The sequence below is a fragment of the Gopherus flavomarginatus genome, chromosome 2 (assembly GCF_025201925.1).
Source record: "Gopherus flavomarginatus isolate rGopFla2 chromosome 2, rGopFla2.mat.asm, whole genome shotgun sequence".
Classification (NCBI taxonomy): domain Eukaryota; kingdom Metazoa; phylum Chordata; order Testudines; family Testudinidae; genus Gopherus; species Gopherus flavomarginatus.
Window position 1 is genome coordinate 44,659,062 of NC_066618.1, and position 24,953 is coordinate 44,684,014.

Below are 24,953 nucleotides of genomic sequence, written 5' to 3' on the forward strand. Positions count from 1 at the left end.
GAGAACTGGTAGGCATGGTCCTTTGGGAAAAATATCGAAGGGAAAAAGGATTTCAGGACAACTGGCAGTTTCTCAAAGAGACAATATTAAAGGCACAACAGCAAACTATCCTGATTCAAAGGGAAAATAGGAAGAATAGTAAGAGGCTCTTATGGCTGCATAAAGATCTCTTTAATGACCTGAAAATCAAAAAGGAATTCTACAAAAAATGGAAACATGGACAAATTGCTAAGGATGAGAATAGTGCAAAAGAATAGTGCAAACATGTAGGAACAAAATAAAAAAGACTAAGGCACAAATGAGTTACACTTAGCAAGAGACATAAAAGACAATAAGAAGCAGTTCCATATATACATTAGGGATCAAGAGATAGATGAAGGAAAGAGAGGATCCACTGCTTAGTGGGAAAAGACACCTAATATTGAACAACACCAAAAAGTCTGAGGAGTTTAATGTTTATTTTATTTTGGTTTTTACTAAAAAGATTAATTGTGACCAGATGCTTAACATAATTAACATTAATAAGGAGAGGAAAGAAACACAAGCATGAATAGGGAAAGAATGGATTAAAGAATATTTAAATAAGCTAGATGTATTCAAGTTGGCAAGGCTTGATGAAATTCCTCCTGGGTTACTTAAGGAACTAGCTAAAGCAATGTTGGAACCACTAGTGATTATCTTCAAGAACTCATATTGGACAGGTGAGGTGCTGGAGAACTGCAGAAAAGCAAACATAGCATCTATCTTTAAAAAGGGAACAATGAAGATGCAGGGAATTATAGTTCACTCACCCAACTTTGATACCGGAAAGCTACTGAAACAAATGATTAAACAATCCATTTGTAAACACCTGTGGATAATTGGGTGATAAATAAAAGGCAGCATGGTTATACCAAGAACTAATCATGCCAAATCAAACTAATTGTCTTATTTGACAGGGTTGTTATCCTAACAGATGGGGAGAAGCAGTAGACATGTTGTATCTTAATTTTAGTAAGACTTTTGACAGTCTCTCGGGACATTCTCATAAGCAAACTAGGGAAATGTGATCTAGATTAAATTACTAGTGGGTGGGTGCATAACTAGTTGAAAGACAATATTCAGAGTAGGTATCAATGGTTCATTGTCAAACTGGTAAAGTATATCTATTGGAGTCGTGCAGAAGTCTGTCCATGGTTTGATGATAATCAATATTTTCCTTAATTACTTGGATAATAGAGTAGAGAGTACACTTATACAATTTGTGTCTGACACCACGGTGAAAGGGGTCCCATGCACTCTGGAGGGCAAGATTATAATTTAAAAGGTGTTTGATAAATTGGAAAAGTGATCTGAAATCAACAAGATGAAATTCAATAAAGACAAGTGCAAAGGACTATACTTAGGAAGGAAGAATCAAATGCACAAATACAAATAATAATTGGCTAGGCAGCAGTACTGCAGAAAGGTATCTGGGAATTATACTAGATTACAAACTAAATGAGGCAACAATGTGATGCAGTTGTGAAAAAGGTTAATATCCTTATGTGGTGTATTAACTGAAGAGTTATATGTAAGCCAGGAGGTAACTGTTCTGCTCTTCTCAGCAGTAGTGAAGCCTCAGTTGAAGTATTGTGTTCCAGTTTTGGGCACCACACTTTTTAGAAAGATGTGGACAAATTGGAGAGAGTCCAGAGGAAAGAAACAAAAAAGATAAAAAATGATGTATGAAGAAAGGTTAAAACATCTAGTCATGTTTAGTCTTGAGAAAAGAAGACTGGGGGGAAGGAGGACCTGATATCAGATCTGGGAAGGGGTGTTATAAAGCAGGCTGTGATCAGTTGTTCTCCATGTACACTGAAGGTAGGACAAGAAGTAATGGGCTTAATCTGCAACAAGGGAGAGTTAGGTTAGATATTGGGAAAAACTTTCAAACTGTAAGAATATTTCAGTACTGGAATAGATTACTCAGGGAGGTTGTGGAATCCCAGTCTTGAAGAATTTTAAAAACAGGTTAGACAAACACCTGTTAGGGATGGTCTAAGTATATTTTGGGTGTATTTCAGTGCAATGGGAAGGATTAGGTGATCTCTCAAGGTCCCTTCCAGACCTACTTTTCTATGAATCTCTGATAATAAAACATGAAAATGGGAGACATTTGCTTTGTTTCATATTTTATTAGAGACTCTAATATTATCACAGGTTCTCAAATCTGGATCTAGTTTAGGGTATTTTTTATTTAAGGGTTGGTCCATCCCCTGTTATCATGGACCTCTTCTCTTCCAATCATTCTCCTAAAAATTACCCTCACTTTTCTGTATTTTATGAAGGTAGTGGCTATCCCTTCTTGATGTCTTTGGGAGTAGTCATCTGGTCATTTTCCCATTTGGTTCTTTGTAAATAGACCTTCTGCCTTTGGGTTTTCTTTGAGAAAAGGCAGGATGGCAGAGGAACTACTTGGTGAACTCTCTGACGAGCTGGATATAGAGAGCGGGGCAGTTGGTCACTCATGAAAAACGTAGGAAAATAAGGGCACTGTAAAATGCTAAAGGGCAATGGTTTGTCTTCACCAGTTTTACGTAGATGTGACTCTATTGATTCCAGTAGAATTATTCCTGATTTAAATCCATGTAAGTGAGAGGAGACTCAGATATTAAGTTTCAACAAGGTGTGCTTAGAGGAATTGTGTCTGAATGAGCCCCAAGCTAAGCAAACCTGGCGGACTGTGAACACACATGAACTGAAAATGCCAGTTTGGGTTTGCATGCTTCTGATAAGTTACTAGGTTCACACAACCCTGTGGTCAGCACAAGTGATTAATTGTATTTTTTCAGGGCTCTGTAGTGCTGTGTTTTATAGCAGTAATATTCCTCCTCAGAAATCAATAGTTCAATGACCGCAGTCTTGTCTGGGGCATCATTTATGTGAAGATGTCTATACCACATCTTTAGGGCAATTCTGGGCCCCCAAAATCGAGAACACTGTTAGACAAGCCTTTACTGTGAGATATGTGCTATTTGTCTAACTGATGTGATACCCAAGTGCCTCTTGGGAATTGTAGATTTCCTTTTAATGAACGAACTGTTCAGTTTATCAGACAGGATTAGGGAAAAAGCAAATAAAATGGAAAAAAAAGTTGAACTAAAGAAAAGCTTTAGGAGTGTGTGAAAAAGGAAATGAACAGAGGCTATTGCTTGTGTGTTAAAGACTTAATAACATGCTAATTTTAGCAAATAACAGCAGAGAGGGGTAAAAAATAAGATGTTTCTGATCAGGGGCAGCATATTAAGAAAAATTGTTCCATCTACCTATTTATACCACTCATCACTCCAGTATCTGGGTTGGTGAGTCTGAAGAGGTCACTGTATTTGGGACGAGGTACACTTTTCTAATTCACCTTGTCTAATAGATGGTGACAATAATGAGGCCCTGAGAAAACCATGACAAGCAGGAGAAGGGGGTTCATTACAAAAAGACTCCAGAGAAGTCACAATTTGGATTTGGAATGAGAGATTGAACCTAGAAACAAGGGTTAGAAAGCTATGGCCAAGGAATTCAGATGCTAGGAAGAATTTCAGAGATGTATATTTGTAGCCTGCATAAGATCTTGCTTGAGGGTAAAATAGGGTGCAAACTGTGGGACTGGTGGTGTAATCGTAGTGGAACCAAATGTAACTAGTGACTGACCCAGCCAAATTATCAGTAGTCCCAACAGCACTATTATCCATGTGTCAACTGCAGTACTGGGCTTTGGTGCATACATGACACCGCGAAATGTCTCAAGCCTCACACACAGTTGATGCAATTAAAATGTTTTCAGGTCTTGTTACTAATAGGAAAGTATAATTGTATTGGTTCCAACAGATATTCCCTAAACATATTCCTAACATTTACTGGTAAAAAGGCAAAAGCAAACCTCAGTCACACCTACTGTTCTGTATGTAGATTTTTAAAAAGATCTTATGCTGCTCTCTGTTCATCAGAGTAAAGCATTCCCATGCTGTGAAACCCAAACCTGGCTTGTGGTGCTGATCTCCATGTAGTCTGTAAATGTCACCAGTATTCTATTCTTATATTTTAACGATTGCTTAAAGGGCTGCATTTCACATTTTCTAAAGCACCCATTCATTGATGTGGATTTAACAGTGTAGTCAGAAAGCTAATGTGCTGTTACAGTATGGAGTCGTAAGATGGCATGAGACACTTATGCACACAAGGGCTTTTCTAGGCTTCTGAGAGATGAACAGCACACATCCAATCCAAAATCTATATGCTCTTAATTTAATAACACTTCTAACATACTTGACATATTTAAAACTCAGCCAATAATTATATGTACAATGTACAGGTGCTGTTTTACACAGCTGATCATTATTGTTTTAAAGTTGTTATGAAATAGTTCAAATATGTAAAGATTACTATAGAAAAATAAATATACTTACACATTACAATTTCTGTTAAAATATTCTGGTAATAAATTCTGCCCAAGGACAACAGGATATGAAATCATTCCAGCTCAGACATGAAAATATGTCCTGTTGGAGGGCAGGTCCACCACCCGGTCCATTGCGAAGACTTGAAAAAACTTTTACAGGAAACATCTCTGGACCATTCCCTATTAGTCAAAGGGCTTTGGATCAATCCCTTAGTGCTGCCTGCACCCACATTACTTTTCACCATCCCCAACACTAAACAAGATGTCATTCTTTATTGGGTTGACCACGTCAGATTCTGGGGCTTTACTCCTTTAGTCTGATTCCAGCTGGAGTAATGCAAAAGAACTCAGACTAAAGAGAAAATTGCAGACTACAGCTACGAAACATCACAGGACTTGTCTACATGCGGAAAAAGGCCCCACTAGGTAATGTAAGGGAGGTACTGTGCACTAACTCTCCGTGTGGACACGCTTACTGACCATGGAGAGTGCCTTTGTGTGCAGCAGTTTAGTGCACTTTGGAAGCACATTAAGTTAAACTACTCAAGTGCACTTGTAATGTGCCGTAAGAACAGTCACAGGGGCAGTAAGTTAGGGTGTGAAATTAAAGCATATTAGCAACTCTGGGCTAACTTCCTCATATAGACAAACCCTTAGTAAAAATATGTCTCACTTTAAATCAATGGAATGATTTTAGTTCATATACTAGTAACAAAACAAATTTGATATCAATCTTTATAGAAAGAGCCCCCTACCCTCAGTCTCCCCATGACGCAAAGTGTATATTCCATGGTCTTACTTCATTTGGTGGTACTAGTTAGCCTGTGTGATGAAGTGGGAATTTTTTGTAATATTTTAATGAAGCCTATATGTGCCTCAGTGTCCCCTATATGCTGCATTGTGACCTAGTGGGTGAAGAGAGACTGTTTGTTCCTGGGGAAAGGTAAGACACAAGTGCAAAGGGTGACTCACTTTCTGGAGCCTTAGACCCCATATCAATGGAGCTCTTGAGAAGACAATGTCAAATCCAGTTGCCTGGACCTGGACACCTAGGAACCAAAGATCCAGAGAGATATGGACTTCAAGCTGCATCTCTCCAGCTTGGGGACAAAGAACTGGGGTGAGGTGGAATTTAAGGGTCAGCTTTGGGAAGCAGTCAGGGGCACAGGAGTCTGACATAGGAAATCAGACAGAGGGACAGACAGAACTTGAATAATGGGGGCTCGCTGCAGCTTCCCGGGGCTCTGGCTAGCCAGAATGGACTGTTCTATAACCTTCATTTCTCTATGCTAACCAAAGTCTTCCTATGCTGTGTTCTAATAAACCCTACTGTTTCACAATGCTGGTGGAGTGTGACTGCAGGTGCTTGCGGAAGTGCATTGTTCCTTAAGACTGTACAAGTCTCCCTCGGGGCCTGCCTCAGTGGGACTTGCTGAACAGCGCTCATGATGTGAAACAGGAGTGCTGAAAGCTCAGAGATCCAGTCTAAGGAGGCAATGAAGTTGCGCAGCTTACCCTGAAGGAAGAATGGGGTCCTCCCAGAGACTTTTCCAAAGCTGGGGCTATAGCACTGATCCTGTGAATCTGTGACAGCTTTACTGAGTATAAAGATTGTATGAAATCCAGCAGCTGTAGTTTTGTACTAAGAGGGGCTGCTTTGCAGTGGAAGTTTTGCCTGAGTGAAGACTGCAGGATTTGGCCTTGTATTCAGTACCCTGACACAAAGAACCCTGTACATAGAACCCTGCATAGGGGCTGACTACATGGGTGCTTTGGGGCTGGAGCACCCAGGGGGAAAAAATGGTGGGTGCTGAGCACCTACTGGCAGTCCCCCTATCAGGACCTCTCCCTCCCCCCAGCGCCTCCTGCCCACCGATGGCCCCGCCAATCAGTGCTTCTCCCTCTCTCCCTGCACCTCCCACCCACCACAATCGGCTGTTTCGCGGCATGCAGGAGGCTGGGAGGAAAGGGGGAGGAGTGAAGATGTGGTGCGCTTGGAGGAAGGGGGCGGAATGGGGTGGGAAGAGGCAGGGCAGGGTGGAGCGGGGTTGGAAAGAGGTGGGATGGGGCCTTCAGGGAAAGGGTGGAGTGGGGGCGGGGTCTGGGGCAAAACTGGGTGTTGAGCACCCTCTGGCACAATGAAAAGTTGGCGCCTGTGGAACCCTGTTCCCTAAAACAAGGAGCAATGAAGTACACACTATATTTGTATTTGATAAATCAGAGCTACTGGAGCTTTGTTACTTGGCTCTTATTGATGAATTTATACTCTAACCCAGAGATAATTTCCTAGGAGTTTTGCAGTGACAGGTAGAAAGGGGAATTCCTGAAATTGCACCTATATTTGCAGAGCTCTTAACAGTAATTTCCTGAAGTTACAAGCAACACAAGCAATTGGTCTATCTTGGAAATATTTCTGTCCTTTGTTAGTCTGAAATAACTCTGTTGACACAGGTGTTACTGAAGGCAGAATTTGCCCCTAGACTGTAAGTTTGTAAGATTTCTGTGTATCCATTACTTGTTTATTTTCAGCTTTTCTTCTCTCCACAGCCAGCCACTTTACACTTGGAGTGTGAGAGGGTTGAATTTTAAGGATTATCTTGTCTGAGTTTTTACTTAGCCAAAGGGACATTGAGATAGGACTGTGACTTTTGCACTTTTTTCAGTCAATATTTTCATAACATTAATTTGAAACAACTTTAAACGGACCCTCACCTATCAGTTAAAAGGGGAAAGAAAACTTCTTAATTGCACCAATGGTACATATAACTTAATACATGTTGAGGTTTGCACCAGTTACTAGTGGCTGTAGTTAGCAGGTGGATAACACTGGTGTTAAACTAGACATAAGGAATCTGGCTGGGCCAGTCACTAATACATTTGTCTCGTTTATCATTCCACCATCAGTCCTACACTTTTTTAGGAGTCAAGTACATAAGTACTTTTTTCTTTATGGTGGATGGTAGTGGAGTAAAATTACTCCCATATTGTGAAGGTTTTGGAAAGTGTCAGATAATGATTGTTTGTTTATTCTGGCCTAGTTGATAGTACCCATTTGAAATTTCAGTTAGTGATTTCATGATTACAATTACCCATTTGTATGTGTTTATCTTGTCACTGAAACAGTGGGGAGAAGACTGACGAGTTGGTGAGCGAGTCTGTTCCTGTTAAAACTCATTATTCATTCTTTTCTTCCCCCACCCACTGCAAAGAGGTCTGATGGTTTCTCTAGTCACCCCAGTTCTAGCACAAAGTCATCATTCACCATCTGTTCCCTGTTTATCAGCAGCATGGTCACTCACAGGTGACTTGGTGGCTAAGCGTAAATCTATAGAGCACTTACAGTCCTTCTGCATTACAGGATCCCCAACATGACTCTCAGACATCAATTATTTTAAGGATTTGCTTCATTGTCACTGAAATATGTGCAGTATAACTGCTGCTGAGCAACACTTGGTCATATTGAACCCCAGGATTTTGGAAAGCAAAAGACCTCATCTTTATTGAACTTATAACACAAAATTCCAATAAAACAGCATATTACATCAGTGATTATAACTCATTACAAGCATAGACTAAACAAATTTAGCCACAAATTCATATTAAGCAAAATGACTAATTGATTTAACTTGAGAATGCAGCATAATCACAATCTCAATCACTGGTCACTCTTCATTTGCGCTAGATGGAGAAACACACATTTGTAACCACCATAACCAAGATCTTTCTTTTCCTTGCACTACTTTCCTTACCAAATGATTTTGGAAAGTCTCTTTCCTCCCCACTTCCCAGCAGCCTGATGCCTGAGTTTGCGGTAGTCCAGTGTAGCAAGGACCACTGGCCCAACCACTTCCGACAATAAAATTTCTGTACAGAAACCAAACAAAACGTGGCCAGTTATCTAAGGTATACGTACGGTGTGGCTATAGACCTCTACTGAAACAGAGGTTAATGGAGAGCAAGCAAAGTCATCAAAGAGCTGAGCTCCTCTTTGCCCATGGTCCAGGCAGGGCCAGCCTAACAACTGTCAGTGCCCTATCCCGAGTGGGATTCCATACTAATAAAAAGAGGGAAATCAGACAGTTTCTTCCTCCGGTCTTAATGCCAGGAGAGTGGGAAAGGCAGACTAGCAGTGAGTTTATAGTATGAATGAGAAGGAGATGACGCCAGCTCATGGGTCACAGAGCATTCTCAGTGGCTTCTGGCTTTATTTGTGTTTAAGATTGGCCCTGGGTCATTTTTTATATTGATAAATTGCTCGGTCCTGGCAAAGTTTCCTCCTTTTTGCCTTTTCCTGCACATAAAACTGGGAAAGGACATTAATATAGAAGTTTAAGTTTTTGAGACATTGCAATGATATACAGATTGGGTGTTTACTAAGTGATTATACTGCTGACTTACTATCATTGTAGTATGATTGTTTTGAACCTTTGGAGTTCCTCTCCCAGCCCTGTCGAATTTGTGTGAGTGGTCGGTCTATACATGGGAATATCAGAACAAATTTAATGGCCAGGACAATGCAAGGAACAATGAGAGAAAGCATATATGCTGCAGGAAGATACCATCTATACATTGAAGGGTTCAAGAATCTCTTTCCACCGAAGACCAGCGTATGTGCAGTGCACAAAATCAGTGTCAGGTATCCCAGTTTGGACTATTGGGAGGGAAAAAAAGAGCATCAGTTAAGATTGTAAAATAAACTTTACAGTAAATGTTATTTATAAACTACTGGGATATAACCAAAATTGGGAATGAACTGAGACTGTCTAGGTGAAATTGCTTTATATTCTTAACCAAAGCTTTTTACTTCTCAAAACATTTGCTTGGCAATTCTGATAATTTTTGCCAGGTCACACCTACGCCCATCTGGTTATAATTTTCATGAAAATTGGTGAAAATTAATTCAGAGGCCCTAGCTCTTTAGAGGCCATAATGATAGCACAACAAGAGTTTTCATATCATCTGAGTTTCTTCAATACACCAAAGCTTTCTTGACAGTAGACTTTCCCCCCGTAGCCCAGAATGCATGCATTGAAGCCAACCAGTGGCTGCAATGCTTCCTATGAACCAAGTGCTAACAGTTATCAGTGTTGCACTGTCACCAGGGTTGTACTATTTATACCCACATGATATCATGTGCCATGGGTTTACCAGTTGTGCTTGCTCATGAGCTGGACCTTAGAACAGGTGACTCACTAGAGGAAAGGCAGGCTCCCTATAGGTGTCCAACACAGAGTTGGGAGGCAGGATTTGTAGCAGCAGGGATGGCTGCTAATGCAGCCAAACAAGCTGTGACATGCCCCACTGGCTCCCTGATATCTGGTGAGGTAGGACTAGCAGTGTGGATGGCCCACATCTCTGTAGGTGGGACGAGCAATGTCAGGACAAGTGAGCAGTAGGGGCAGATAATGCTGTCAAGTGCCAGATGAGTGCCATTGACAGACTGACAAGAGAATTCAAACACAGAGAGAGGGAAAGGGTCAAAGATGGACTAGAGGCATAAAGGGGCTGAAGAGGAGGCAGAAAGAACAAGTGCACATGAGCAGGGGCAATTTCAGCCTGGCTAAGGTTGGCACTTGATGGCATTATACAAAATTAAATGTTGATACTTTGTGCTCAAAAAAGTTCCCCATGGCTGACCAGCTCAGTGGACTAACCATTTTACAGTTTATAGATTAACACTGTTTTGTAGCCTTAAATTCTCTTTCATAAATGGAGCATAAATTTCTCATCTGACTAGGATGCTGTAAAGGTGCAGGCAGTCGATGAGCACCCCATTGCAGCCCAGAGCAATACTGCTGGAGTGCCCTACCATGATTGTCCCAAGCAGGGCAGCAGTAGATTTCAGTTTAACAGCCCAGGCAAGAAGAAGCAAATATTTTTTTTAAACAAAATAGCCTGTGCCCTTTTAAAAAGGCTTCAGCCCAGGAACCAGTACAACAAATAGCTCATCAGGCTCTGGTTCAAGCTGCCCAAACTTAAAGTCCACTCCCAAGTCTCTGAATCCATTCCAAGTCTCTCTCCTAGTGCCTATTAGAGCAACTGTCATTCACTTCAGCCTACCTGACACCCTGTGCTTCCTGTTCCTTTTATAGAACTCAGCCCTGCCAGGGCTTCTTTGATTATTCCCAAGCTTTGGACTCCAGCCTGTCCCCTTAAAGGAACAGAACCCTTTAATCATACACTGCATTCCTTGTAAGTCTTGATTTTCAAATCCTGGGACCTATGATGTCCAATTGCTGTGTTTGAAAATGAGGCAAATGCGGCAATGAAATATGAGCTAACTCTCTCACCCTCACCCATATGAACATATTTTTGGCTAATACTTATGATTTTCAGCCAATCTCTTGTTCTGGGGGATGGGGCATGTTTTGCACAATTCCTTTTAAGAGATGCTTATGGTCTCACAAAGATGGGGGGAAGGCTGTGTTGCTTATATGGAGAGTCTAAAGAAAAGCTACCTCTTGCCAGATAGAGTGCATCATTTTATGACAATCACTTAGAAAATCACCACATTTTTCCAGTGCTGAGAGGGGAAAATGGATTGTTAATATTGACTTTTCATTTATGAAACGTTAAAAAGTGGCGGTATAGCTGCTTGTATGTTGTCTGAATATTGTTGGCACTTCACAGTGACAATAACTGTCAATTTATTCAACACACTGAATTTCCAGACTAATGTTAACTGAAATTTCAACCTCGAGTAAATACTTAGAGTCAAAATAATTAGTGAAAGAACATGGGTTTTTAATCAGTGGCTGAATATTTCAGGAGTTTACTCAATGTAACTGATCACTCTGTTTTCTACAATCATCTTCTGAAAGCAACAAATGTATCATTGCAACTTTTCATTTGTTGTTTGGAAGTTCAGCTTTCCTAATTTTACTTTATGTAGGTGTTGACCACAGTGCCACCATCATGAGCTACCAGGGAAACATGAAAATTGACAGAAGAGTGCAGGGAATGTAACAGAGAGAAAGGACATGAACTTAGGTTTTTAGTTGAAAGAAGGTATATTTCTCACCTGTACAAATCGAAATTCTCTCCAGTTGACGCTGTTGCTGACAGAGGGCAAGGAAGTTATTCCGAGCAAGACAAACAGAAAAAATCCCAGGATGCCTAAAGCCACATAAGAGTCGCTAATCCAGCCGTTAGTGTTGTTAAATGGATCTGTTCTGTTGTCCTTTATCTGAAGAAAAATATCACATATACTTTAATAGTGCAGTAGCTACAGCTCCAATGGACGGAAAAATGCCCTTTAACATAAGGTTTCCTTTAAGGTGGACTGAAAAGGTTTTTGTAAATAGATTAAAACAATCTGAAACGGCAGACCATCTTGTCTCCTGAACAGAGTGGGTGTTCTGAACTGCCAGTATGCAGGGTCTTCCATAGCATGTACCACTCAGAGGCAGGGGCAGCTCTAGCTTTTTTGCTGCCCCAAGCATAGCAGGCAGGCAGGTTGCCTTCGGCGGCACGCTGTGGGGAGGTCCCTGGTTCCATGGATTCGGCGGCATGCCTGCGGGAGGTCCGCCGGTCCCACGGCTTCAGCGTACCCACTGCCAAATCCGCGGGACTGGCGGACCTCCCACAGGCAAGCCGCCAAAGGCTGCCTGACTGCCGCCCTAGCAGGGACTGGCAGGCCGCTCCCCATGGCCTGCCGCCCCAGGAATGCACTTGGAGCGCTGGTGCCTGGAGCCGCTGCTGCTCAGAAGCAGCAGATACAGTGTTGCATACAGCCTTAGTGTAGCATTAATAAAGCTTTGTAATGTGAACTTACATTTTGATGACTGCAAGAATGTGGTTATTTTTAAAAATAAGGCCTGGCTTTCTGCATGTCAGTAAATGTGCCACTCTCAAAGGGGTATACAGAAACGTGGAACATGTACCTCAAAATTATTTATAATTAATATTTTTCTACACCTGTTGTTAATCACTACACTAGCCAGAAGGAAGATTGAGATCAGAAGTCCCCCATTTAATCACCGCACCAGTGATCTTTGGAAATACAGATGCCTAGAGGAAACCATACAAAGAAATTCAATAGCATAAAATCAATACAAATATAACTTTTGACATCAAATTCTGAAACTCAACCTACAAAACAGTAACATACATAATGGGGTTGGGGGGGAGCAATGAACAGAAACTTACCTGAGATATGACATAAGCATTTAATCTCCATCTTACATAATAGCGAATAGGGATAACAAGCGTGTACAAAACATGTAAAAAAGCAAAAACCAAGGCTACTAATCCAAGCTGTTTCCTACAAAGCATCCATTTGTCCAGCCAGTCTGGGAAACGACTGTATTTTGTACCTCTGTGTAACTGGAGAATTGCAGCAATTATGCCAGGAAGGTAAACCAAAGCAAGAAGGATGAGTGCCACTATGGGGCAGACCCGATTTGGAATGGAAATTGCAATAAAAAATGATAAATCTTTGTTTTCATATATGCAGGGGTAGATTACGTCACGAATCAAACTGTAGAAGAAAAAAAATGCACTTAGGCCAATAGCCAAGTAGATGGGAAACTTCCACATTGGAAAGAGCTGCAGTGGGTAATTTTCTATCTCTCTGGCTGCCAAGAGAGAGCCTTGATCCAATGGTGTAAGACCAAGAGTCCGAACAATATCCATCACCATTTGTTTGGCTTTGTTGTCATCTCCACAGACAAACACCTGCAACAAAAAGAATGGGCTTTATTGTGGCAAATCTTTGGGACAGACTTTACTGCTGACCTGTACGAGTATAAAATAAGACCTTAAAGTTGATTGCATTTCCAAACTTTCTAGAAATCATTGGCTTTCTTGCCAGTTTTTGGGCTGGTCTACACTGTGTGTGTGTGGAGGGGTTGATCTAAGATACGCAACTTCAGCTACATGAATAGCATAGCTGAAGTCGAAGTATCTTAGATCGAGTTACCTGCCGTCCTCACGGCATGGGATCAATGTCCGCAGCTCCCCTGTCAACTCCGCTACCGCCGTTCGTGTTGGTGGAGTTCTGGAGTCGACAGGAGCGCATTCAGGAATGGATATATCGCATCTAGATGAGATGCAATATATCGATCCCCGAGAAATCAATTGCTACCTGCCAATACGGCCGGTAGTGAAGACATACCCTTTGATGCAGGGGTCAAACAATAACATGCTCTGCTACTGAGAATCAGAATCAGAAGTAAAGCCTTTTCACTGAGGAGGTGGAAGGTTTAAAGTGAAACAATCATATATATGAAAATAGCAAATTACAATATACTTAATGATATTCAGCTAGAACTACTGGATTTTAGCACATGCTTTGGAAGACAACTCTGTCAAGCAATTTGTAAACACAATTGCATCTTACTGGTAAAAAGTTCTTGAGGATTTTATATAAATGGTCACAATCTTCCATTTTTGCACCACACATATAAAACAGTGATTCCCAAGGGACCCAGAGCAATCGAGATACAGGTAATAGGAATATAGATCACCTGTCATTTAAAATAAAATATTTCTCTTCAAGGATTCTGAGAACAATGTGGAGGGAGCCTCTCTCGTATGGGTGAGCAGGGTAATAGAAAAGCACACCCTCACCAGCCAATTGTCATGTGCACAGGGCAGCTAGAAGGATGGTGGGGGCAAGAGGGGGAGAGGGAGAAGGGTGTTTTGGGAAAGACAGTACTCATCTTGGAGTCTGGAGAAAAAAGGCAACCTGCTCTCATTCAGACCCACAATAATGGGGATTTTTGGAGCTTCTGACCATAGTGCAGCCTGAAGGGAGCTACATCTGTGTAGAGATCAGCCTGGACAGGAGTACAAGGCACCAGCTCCTTGGCTCTGCCCTGGCAGCACAAAGCAGTTTTTATGATGACTTAAGTGACCAGTTGAGGCAGCACACAGCGTAAGGGAACTCTGATGGTTCCTGGCTGCCAGAGCAGTCCCTTGGGGACAGTTGCACCTGAAGCAGCTTAAAGAAACCCTTGAAGTTGCAAAAAGCTGCTTCTCAGGCCTAGCCCAGCACACAATGGACCAAGGGTCGGAGAATCATGAAGACGGCTAACAAACTTCATAGTTCCTCCAGCCATCCCAAGCTGCCTAAGTATCAGAATCTCCATGCCCTTCTTGCCCCCTGCTCATCCCTGCAACACTTCTGAACTCTGGATAAGTCCAACCTTGCTTCTGAACTCTGTGGTAAGGGACATATCTGCTTCCACACGTATCCACTACCTGAAAGTAGCCAGAATGGAAGCGTGATTTACACAACTCGATATTTCTTCTCCACCCTACATTCCTTTCTGTCTCAGTTCTCCTCCTGCTTTGTCCAAGTTCCCTCTTTATGCTTCTTCCTCTCTTCTTTCCATCTTCTCTTGATTCTATGGTTCTTTCTTCTCAATTCCTTTCCTTAGTCTTTCCCATGTTCAGCTTCCTACAATCCTCATTTCATACCTCTTTTAAAGTTCCTCTTGCTTGTAACTTACAAACATTTTTAGATGATTTTAAAATCCTCCCAACACTGTAGATACATAACAGCAGTTCCCTTCTCTGATCTCTGTTAACATCTTCCTGCAGTTTGGGGGTGAGGGACATGTGCTTAACGATCAAAAGGTAGGAAAAATCAATGCTTTTTAAATGTTGGGGATAGAGATTTATTTCTAGGCTAAGATCAAGCAATCATATATGAGCATGAAAGGATTTTTTTAGCTTAGTTATTTGACTGAACACAGGGAATCATAATGAAAGTTGCATCTGAACCTTGTCTGGTACTTTTCTCTTTATTTACATGTATTTTGCTGTACTGTTCAGAAATTGCCATATGATATAATTTACAAGAAACTCTTGTTCTTTCATCTTACCTGTCTGCTTGCATCCAACGTGCCTGACTGCAAGGCCCATGCTGACACGGTGTTAAATGCTTTCACTACCTTAGCGCCTGGCACCAGTTGAGCAAGGTATTCAGCATTGGATTCAGGATATTGGTTTATTTTGAGGTTGTTGCTTACATCCACCAATACTTTTCCATGGAGAACTTCAGTTAACTCTGTGAGGAAGTTGTAATGTTGTCTCTGAATTGCTACAATAATAATGTCAGCCTTCTGCGCAGCTTCTCTGTGGCTCAGTACCTCTGTGCCTTTGGGAATCAGACTGGAAGTCTGTGCATTTCGGCTTCCAAACACTATTGAGTAGCCACACTGGAGCATTTTATATCCCAGAGATCTTCCAAAATCTCCTGTTCCAAAAATACACACCATCTCTTTTTTAGGGGGAGAGTTTTCAGTAAGAGGGATCATGTTGGAAGAATTTTTCTCCATATCTAAAAAACAGTAATAGTGAAAAACAAAACAGGAATACTTTGAAAAGGACAAACTAACGTGGTGCTTTGATTATACCAAAATATGTATTAACGTTCTCTTTGTTTCTTGGACCATTTAGCAGGAAAGTCTAAGAATTAACACACATTGTCAGAGGACTTACTGTGCTACTAGAGTGTATTTCCGTTACTTATAATGATTCTATTATAAGCAATGTATACATAAATATTGATCTAGTAGGTACTTATATGACCCACTTCACTGTAATATCTAAGTGCCTCACAATCTTTTTTTATCTTTATTTGCATTGTGGTATCACCAAGGGTCCCCAGTGACCAGGACCCCACTGTGTAAGATGTTGTACAAATACAGGACAAAAAGACAGTCCTTGACCCAAAGAGCCTACAGTCGTATCCTCTCAACACACCTGTGAGAGAAGAAAGGATTATTATTCTCACTTTACTGATGGTGGACTGAAGCACAGAGAGATGAAGAGAATTGCCCAAGGTCATGCAAGAAGTCTATGGTAGTGCAGGGAATTGACGCCTGGCCTCCTGAGTCCCTGGTAGTGTCCTAACACCCCACCGTCCTTTCTCTATGTATCTATACATACTATACAAAGGAAACCTATTCAAAGGGACCGATAAGTAGAAAGTTCTAAGAAGCTACTATTTGTGTGTTCTGTCATGTGATACTACATTGCGCTTCCTTTGGACATGTTTAAAAATCACTCTCTGTTGGGTTTGCTGATGTCCTGGGAGACTGTGAAGGGGTGTGTACCCCACAGGCCCTGAAAGAGTTAATGTGAGCCTGAGAGGTCAGTTATGGTTCCTGGCTGCACCTGGAAGGAGAGCCAGGCTTAATGGATCATGAAGCCCAGCTGGGCAGGAGCAGGCTGGTTAGCATAAAGCCAGGAAGATGAGAGCAGAAGAGGGCTAAAGGGAGGGAATCTTCAGTCACTCCCTGGGTACAGAGAGGTGGTGAATAGGACACCCGGGGGGAGAATAGGCCCTTGATCCTAGCCCTGGAAGAAAGATCTACCCAGAGAAGTTACGAGGAAGAGAGCCTGGGTTGGAAGAAGCCCAGGGAAACAGCAGCAAGGAGTGGGACTGCACAGACCATGGCTGCTGGTTATACTGTTCCTGAGCTGGAACCCAGTGTAAAAGGAGGGCCTGGATTCCTCTACCAGCCACTGGGAACATGGCACAGCACCTGGCGATGTGAAATGGAAGACTGTCTGAGGTGGCATCTGGACAGCTTGTCTGATGGAACTTTGTTACCTTGAAAGGAGAGGACTATATATTGACCTGTCTGGAGGGACAAGTCACAAAGAGGGAGTCCCCTGAGTCACAGAGAGAAAGAGGGGCCACAATATGAGCAACTGACAGAAAGGGGTACAAGACACGGTGAAAGCTAATTCCCAGATACCTCTAAGGAGGTGCAACTGTGATGAGTGAACCCCTTTACAGAGACGCAAATGGGAGGAAGGCTGTAGAATTCCCTCTTGTGGATATTCATATATTTCAAAGCAGAATAGCAGCATGTGTAATACTGATTAATTTCTCTGAGCCACTACGTAGTAAGATGTAACATTCCTTTTTTTTAACATATTCTATACTATAAACTGGAGGATTAACTTTGTTTGAAATATGGCAGTATCCTACCCAAATCTTCCAGTTCCTCCAACCTTAAGAAGTCAGAAAGCTGGCACTGAGTGAACTGTGTGGCAGTCATGTCCTCTCCTAACTGAGATTTGAATGGAAATCAAATGGCTGTTTCTATGTGACGTGTTGAATTAATTAATATTATAAACATTTTATTTCATGAAAGCTACAGCAATAAGAAACAAATCTACAAATTGTCTCCAATGTTCTTTAAAATAGAATACCAAACATTTAATTCGCTGATGATTATTTGGGGCTAAGCACTTGCCCAGATGATCCAGCAAGCAATGTTCTGACCTCTAGAGACCTTAAATATTGTTTTCTGTTTATATGCCTCCAGTTACAGGCCAAGCACTCACAAAACTAAATGTTCCTCATGTAGGCCTTGCCATATGATTCTTGAGAACTGGAGAAGGAGAGATTAAATAACTGAATTCACCCACATCTGAAACAAAGGACAAATAACATAGTCTTTTACAACTCTTCAGGGTGACAGTAATCACACTTGGGCTGGCTATGGCATAGTATAGTGGTAATAAACTGTTTTGTAGGAGCCAAAAGGTAAGAGGTATTTATAGGCTTATAAACATTGCACTGGCTTGTGTCAGAGAGCAAAGATGATTAAATGACTGTATTTCAGGGCCCATCCTGCTCCTAATGAAGTCAATGGGAATTCTGTCTTTCACTTCAGTGGCGGCAGGTTCAGGTCCCAAAAATGCCTTTAAGGAGGGCTGGCTGTATGCTTTTTCCTCTACCGCACACTGGGCTCTTTTCTCTTTCATCCCTTTCTAGAATTCTCCATTCCTCTTCCCTAGAGAGAAGTCTGCAGAAGAATTTTTTTTTCCTTTGCCTACTATTTAAGGCCCTATTCAACAAGGCGTTGACATCTTTCTATAGGGTTCTGAGCATCTTCAGTTCCTAGTTAAGCTGAAGTTGAGGTTGCTTAGTACCTTGTAGGATTGGGCCCTTAGAGCTGATAGGCCAAATTCTCACAACTAGTCTCATGCCATGCAGTGAGGCCACTTGCATGAATAAAGTAAGGAGAATTCAGCATTGTTTGTTAGGAAGTACTGAGTGTCAGACATAATGAAAGATGATGGTGCTTATTACCATCACCATAGTGATTTGATAGCACACAAATACCAGAGATAAATCAGTCAGTAGTTAATGTCTTCATAGATATCGTATATTGTAAAATCTTGTTTGGTAACTTTGTGTAGTTTAACATTTGTTCCTGCAACACATAATCCAAGAACACAGCACTGTACTAAATGATATGGAAAAAGTTGGCTATGAAGCTACAAGCCATCTGTAACTTGCTTAGTTAAAAGAACAAATATGGAAATGAAATGAGTTGACTTCCATCTAACTCCTTTTCAGTCCTATTATTCCCCCAAGCATTTTGGCAAAATTCAGTAAAATTTCCGGCTGTTGCTGAATTGGCTTGACTTTTTTTTTCTAGACTGAGGTTTATGCAGGGGTTAAAGTAAGATAAATTACTTACTAGTACAGGGGCCCGGCTCTGGGCCCTTGGAAGGGGTGGGATCTTGGGTGAAAGGTGCAGGGCTGAGGGTCAGTATCCCCCAGCCAACCCTTCCATGCTGCCCAGCCCGTGCTGCCCGGGGCTCTGGTGATGATTTAAATGGCCTGGCGCTCCGGCTGCTGCCACGGTAGAGGCAACTGGGAGCCCCAGGCCCTTTTAAATCACCGGACCCTGGGGAAAGCTGCCTCTTTTGCCCCCACTCACTCCCTATCGGTGGCCCTGCCGGTAGGGTGCCTACCTGTCGGTAGCCCTGGATGTGGGGCGGGGAGGAAGGAGCAGTGATGTTAAAGCTCTGCCGCAGGCCGGTACCGGCGGTCTCTTCTTACCACTACATCAGACAGGCCCATACTGGCCTACTTTCACCTCCGGGTTTATGATTTGTAATGAATCTTCTGTGATAAGTCATCTCGGTATCTCAAACCCTCAGAAACCTACAGGGAATGATGATTTTCTTCTGAGTTTTGGCTTTCCTATGTGCATTTGGTTCAAAATTAAAACTCAGGCTGCAACTCAATGGGTATGAAAGTGTGAAAATCAAAACTAACAAGCGTCTGACAGAATCCATGACAAAAAGACCTAGTGAGTTTCCCACAGCTCCAGCTGTAATCCCTACTAATCCCTACTAATATACTTTACTACATCAGCTGATGTATTTTAATACAGCATCAATATCAAGGACTGTACATGAAGCATAACATCTATATCATCTTGTGGCTCAGGGTTCATCCCATGTGGTGTTTGAAAACACTGGTCTGATAAAGCATGGCTTTAGGCATATGCTTTGCTTTAAGCATGACTTAATGGGACAATTCACATGATAAAAGTTGAGCACATAGTATCATAGAATTACATGATGGGAGAGGTCATCTAGTCCAGTCCCCTGCACTCATGGCAGGACTTTATCTAGACCAGTGGTTCCCAAACTTTTCAGCATTACACTCCCTTTTTAATTTTTTGAGAAACCCTCATGCCCCCCCACCTGTCCTTTACCATCATCCAACCCCCACGCCCGCATCCTTGTCCCCTGACTGCCCCCTCCCGGGACTCCCCCATCCCTAACCACCCCCCCGGGACCCCACTCCCTATCCAACCCCCTCCGGTCCCTGTCTCCTGACCGCCACCTCCTGAACCTCTGTCCCATCCAACTGCTCCCTTTCCTCTGACTGCCCCCTGGGACCTCCTGCCCCTTATCCAACCTCCCTCCCCCACTTCCCACCCCCTTCCAGGCCGCTCAGAGCAGCAGGACTGGCTTATTGGAAAGCCTGGGAGGTGGGTGGGCGCAAGTCGCGCTGCCCATGTGGTGGCATGCCTGCAGGGGAGGGGGGACCGGAGGGGAGGGGCCAGGGGCTAGCCTCCCCGGCTGGGAGCTCAAGGACCAGGCAGCCTCAAGCCTCCCTTGGAATTTCTTCACGCTCCCCCGAGGGGAGCACACCCCCCAGTTTGGGAAACAATGATCTAGACCATTCCTGACAGGTGCTTGTGTAACCTACTCTTAAAAATCTCCACAACCTCCACAGGCAATTTAATGGCCCTGAATGTTAGGAAGTTTTTCTTAATATCCAACCTAAACCTCCTTTGCTGCAATTTAAGCCCATTGCTTCCTGTCTTATCCTCAGAAGTTAAGAAGACCAATTCTTCTCCTTCCTCCTTGTAACAACCTTTTATGTACCTTGAAGACTGTTATCATGTCCCCTCTCAGTCTTCTCTTTTCCATACTAAGCAAACCCAGTTCTTTTTAATCTTCCCTCATAGATTATGTTTTCTAGACCTTTAATTGTGTTTGTTGCTCTTCTCTGGACTTTCTCCAATTTGACCACATCTTTCCTGAAATGTGCCCAGAACTGGCCACAATACTCCAGTTAAGGCCTCATCAGCATGGAGTAAAGTGGAAGAATTACTTCTCGTGTTACACTGTTGACTCATATTTAGCTTGTGGTTCAGTATGACCCCCCCTCAGATCGCTTTCTGTAGTACTCCTTGCTAGGCAGTCATTTCCCATTTTGTATGGGTGTAACTGATTGTTCCTCGCTTAAATGCCTTGCTGGATGAGGGGCGGAATGCTCAGTACCTTTCAGGACCAAGCCCCAAAACTTTGGACTGGGTTCAGTTCTCACCTCTGTCACAGACTTCCTATGTGACCATGGCCAAGTTACTTGAACTCTCTGTGCCTCAATTCCCAGGCTGTCATATGGGAATAATACTTCCTTTGTCTGTCTTGTCTATTAGACTAAGTTTTTAAAGGCAGAGTCTGTCTCTTGCTGCATGTGTGCACAGCACCTGGCACAATGTGATTCTGATCTTTGTTGGAGCTTATAGATGCTGTTGTAATTAGCTAAAAAAACGAATCAAAAAAACCTAAGTGCTGATGAACATAAAGTCTTACACTAGTGTTTAAGGCAGGATTGTCAACCGCTGGCACACAGCTCACCAGGGTAAGCACCCTGGTGGGCTGGGCCATTTTGTTTACCTGCCGTGTCCGCAGGTTTGGCCGATCATGGCTCCCACTGGCTGCGGTTCGCCATTCCAGGCCAATGTGGAAGGTGGGAAGCCGTGACCAGCACATCCCTTGCCCTGTGCTGCTTCCCGCAGCCCCCATTCGCCTGGGATGGCAAACCATGGACAGTGGGAGCTGCAGTCAGCTGAACCTGCTGACGCGGCAGGTAAACAAACTGGCCCGGCCCAGCTCGGCAGGGTTCTTACCTTGGTGAGCCACGTGCCAGAGGTTTCCGACACTTGGTTTAAGGGAATATTAATGCTGGGTGTTCTGAAATAGCACATTATTTAATTTTTCAAAATATCCATAATTAATATCCAGTTAATGACACAGGTTTCATCCTACCACTTATTCCAAAAATGGATAGAAAAAATTAATACACACTTTGAATTTAGCCTCTTTTGAACAATTCTGGAGTTGTGTTGTTTGGATATATGCATATTTAATTACTCTTTCAATTAAAATGAGTTGCAGCCTTATGAAATAGCTTCAGCAAAGTGGGAAGCTATAAAAAATAAATCACATGGAAACAGATTTAGTTACGTCCCTCTAAATGTTATTCATTAAGATATATTACAAATATATAAAAATACAAATAAATAAAAATGGGCACTAAATTACAGATATTTTATCAGAGATTTCTGTTACACTGTGACCTAATGCTAAATAGCTCGTGCTACAAAAGGGTTATCAGGCTGTTCTGGTTCTACCTCAGTGGTTCAGGAGCCAAATTAGCAACCAACATTACCCAAAAGAGCCACAGGAGTGTGAAGTCATTGTTTCATTTATTCTCACAGCAAAATGACTGACCAAGTATTATTATTTCATCAGCTAGGGTGGTTAACAACATAGTAAAAGCATCCTGATTGGTTAATAACTGAGATTGGTTAATAATAAAATCACACAGTATTTTAATATCACATGCTGCCAAGAGCCGCAGGAGACACATTAAAGCGCCACTTGCGGCTTACGAGTCTCAGTCTGAGTATCACTGTTCTACAGTCTGCATTTGATGTAAAATCACTGAAGAGATTTTAAAGTGATTCTCATGCCGTTAGCCAGGACCTGATCTTCTGAGATGCTCAGAATCTTCTGAAACTCAGAAGCCTGTGTACTACCTACTATTTTAAAATAGTCAGCATTTCATGTCTGTTAATATTCATTTAGCAAGAAGAACATGAATATAATGAACTTGTCTCCCAGGCAGTGTTCTGGGAGTTGAAGATGTTCAGTACCTTGCAGGATGGTGCCCTATGTTGGGCTGCTTCACTCTTTTATAACTATTTGTCCTATTTGTTCAATGAATGTGAAAATGTAATCGGTTATTCTAAAAACACTCCTTTTATGTTTACATGGGCTGGTGCTTTTACAGGTGTTTGAAGAATCTAATCTTTTGTTTCCTGGAATCTAGACACATATCTATCCCCCTATTTCAGTTCAGTCATTCAATAACTTGTCTGCTTGCCCGCCCTCTAAGAAACTTCAGAGGAAAATCATTTGTAAAACACAAGGGAAAGTAGTTTAATGTGAAATATCCCTTGGTGTCTTTCCTTAAAATGTTTGGGAATGGGAAAAAAAGAGAACATAGTTTAAAGTTTCAAAATAATTGTTCAGAAAATTTCAGTCTCTCGATCCCTCCCCAAAACCAAACACACTAGAAAATGAAAAGTAAGTGTGTGTGTGGGGGGGGGAAGGTGTTCAGTTTGTTTTTTCCTTTCCACCCTTTGTCTCCTACACATCCCTTTTTCAGTAGCCAAAGGGAATGAAGGGAGAGAGGGGTAAAAGAAAAACGTGAAGAAGTGCCCCCAAAACTGAAAACAGAATTTTTCTGAACAAAATCTTTTAGAAATTTTAAAAAATTCTTTCTAAACCTGCAGAATGCAAGTGACCTCAATTTTTAATTTTTTTCCACACTAAAAATGGTTTTCCATTTTCAACCTGCTCTAAAATGGAATCAGTTTGACTTAAACAATATTAATCAGATTCTCATAAGACAGTGAACAAAACCCAGGATGTTATACAGTCCAATTCTCTACCAATATAGGATTCTTTCCAGCATTTGAGAGATTTTCTACCCCAGTCTGCTTCTGGTGCAAAGGGAGTGGAAACCTTCAAGTCTCTAGTGCAGAGAATCAGGGAGCCACACCCAGTTCCCTGACATCCGCAGCAGCAAATGGAATCTTTATGCACGTCTAATGCTCAGTGTTCCAAAGGCAAAGGCTTCCATCACTTTCTTTGGGAGACCAAGAACTGATGTGAGAGGAAGTGATTGTAAGCCATTGACTCTCCTCCCGATAGCTAAAAGCAAGTGGACACGAGCCCTGCTATAGGAGAGAGAGGGGGAAAAATACAGTTGATTTCTCTTCAGGTTCTGATGGGTCTGTAGCCTTTGTTTGTGAGCCTTTCTTGGAGAATTTCCCTTTTGTAATGAAACTCCAAACCATGGTCATTTTGCGTGATTTTTGGATTTGGGTTTGTAAATTTTACTTAGAGAGTCACTATATTTCTGTTCAGCCAGTAGATGGCAACACAACCTAGCTTTGTTCTGTGATAGTCATACAGTACCTACGTAATGCTTGGGAGAAAACATATCAGAATTATTTTTAGTTCTTTTATTTAGGTGTTCAGAGACTATAGGGAAGAATGCCAAAGAAATGCTTATCAATACATGGTATCTGGCTTTTCTACCATGATATTTTCCTGGGGTTTTTTTTTTTGGTGAAGATTGACTTCTTTGGAAAAGAATCCTTATATGAGTTCTATAACAATTTGCTTATCTACTTTTTGCTCTGCAGTGGTGTTGTTGGTTGCTTCCTAATAGAGAGTCCTAGGCAACTGAAGATCTGGTCTGTGCATCCACGCCCTTTCTGAAAACCAGCTTGCTCTTTTCTGAGAATGCTATCAACTGCCTCTGATATACGCTGGACTACACAATAATTTGCTTAGCACAGATAAAAGTGTGATACCATGCCAGTTATTACAATCACTGAGTTCCTTTCTTTGGTATCTTCACTATAACCCCATTGGTCCACTCATTTGGCACTTTTTCCCTTTCACAGACTAATGTGAATAGAGGGGCCAGGATAGATGCTGCTAATTTACGATTTACCTTGAACAGTTCTGCATTCAAGTTATCCTTGCCAGCAGCTTTCCCATTATTTAAGGATTTGATGTCTTGAATGATCTCTTCCTTAGTTGGGGTGTCTGTGTTGATATCAAGATCTTCTGCCTCCTGGACGTTTGCTTCCTCTTTAGGTGGTTCCCTGTTCAGCAATTCTTTGAAATGCTCTGTCCAGTGCATTTCTTGTTCTTTTTTGGTTGTTAGTAGGTGTCCTTGTTTGTTCCTGATGAGAGTGTTTGTTGGTGTCTTCTGTTTACCACTGATAAGCCACATCATTTTATACGGTTCCTTGTTCGCCATGAGCATCTGCATCCTCTGCTTGTGTTGCCAGATTATCAATATAATGCTGTTTGTCTACTCTCACAAGGTGTTTGACCTCCCGTTGTGCCTTGTTATACTGCTCATGGTATTTGTCCTTTAGCTTCCGAGATT

General features: G+C 42.0%; 1 protein-coding gene across 4 annotated transcripts in view; it reads right to left on the bottom strand.

The window, feature by feature from the left end:
• Positions 1–7,886: 7,886 nt before the first annotated feature.
• The window catches only part of STEAP4 (STEAP4 metalloreductase), a 41,458-nt gene continuing 24,391 nt past the window's right edge, over positions 7,887–24,953 (bottom strand). For 3 of the 4 annotated variants that reach the window (XM_050939601.1, XM_050939603.1, XM_050939602.1), the window contains exons 2-5: positions 15,244–15,701; positions 12,563–13,090; positions 11,436–11,600; positions 7,887–9,065 (exon numbers count right to left, since the gene is read on the bottom strand). In XM_050939601.1, the coding sequence (XP_050795558.1) occupies positions 8,796–9,065; positions 11,436–11,600; positions 12,563–13,090; positions 15,244–15,699 (1,419 nt within the window). In that variant the 5' untranslated portion in view covers positions 15,700–15,701 and the 3' untranslated portion in view covers positions 7,887–8,795. Of the gene's footprint in view, positions 9,066–11,435; positions 11,601–12,562; positions 13,091–15,243; positions 15,702–19,144; positions 19,166–24,953 lie in introns of those variants that run through there. The other variant, XM_050939604.1, reaches the window with a different exon arrangement.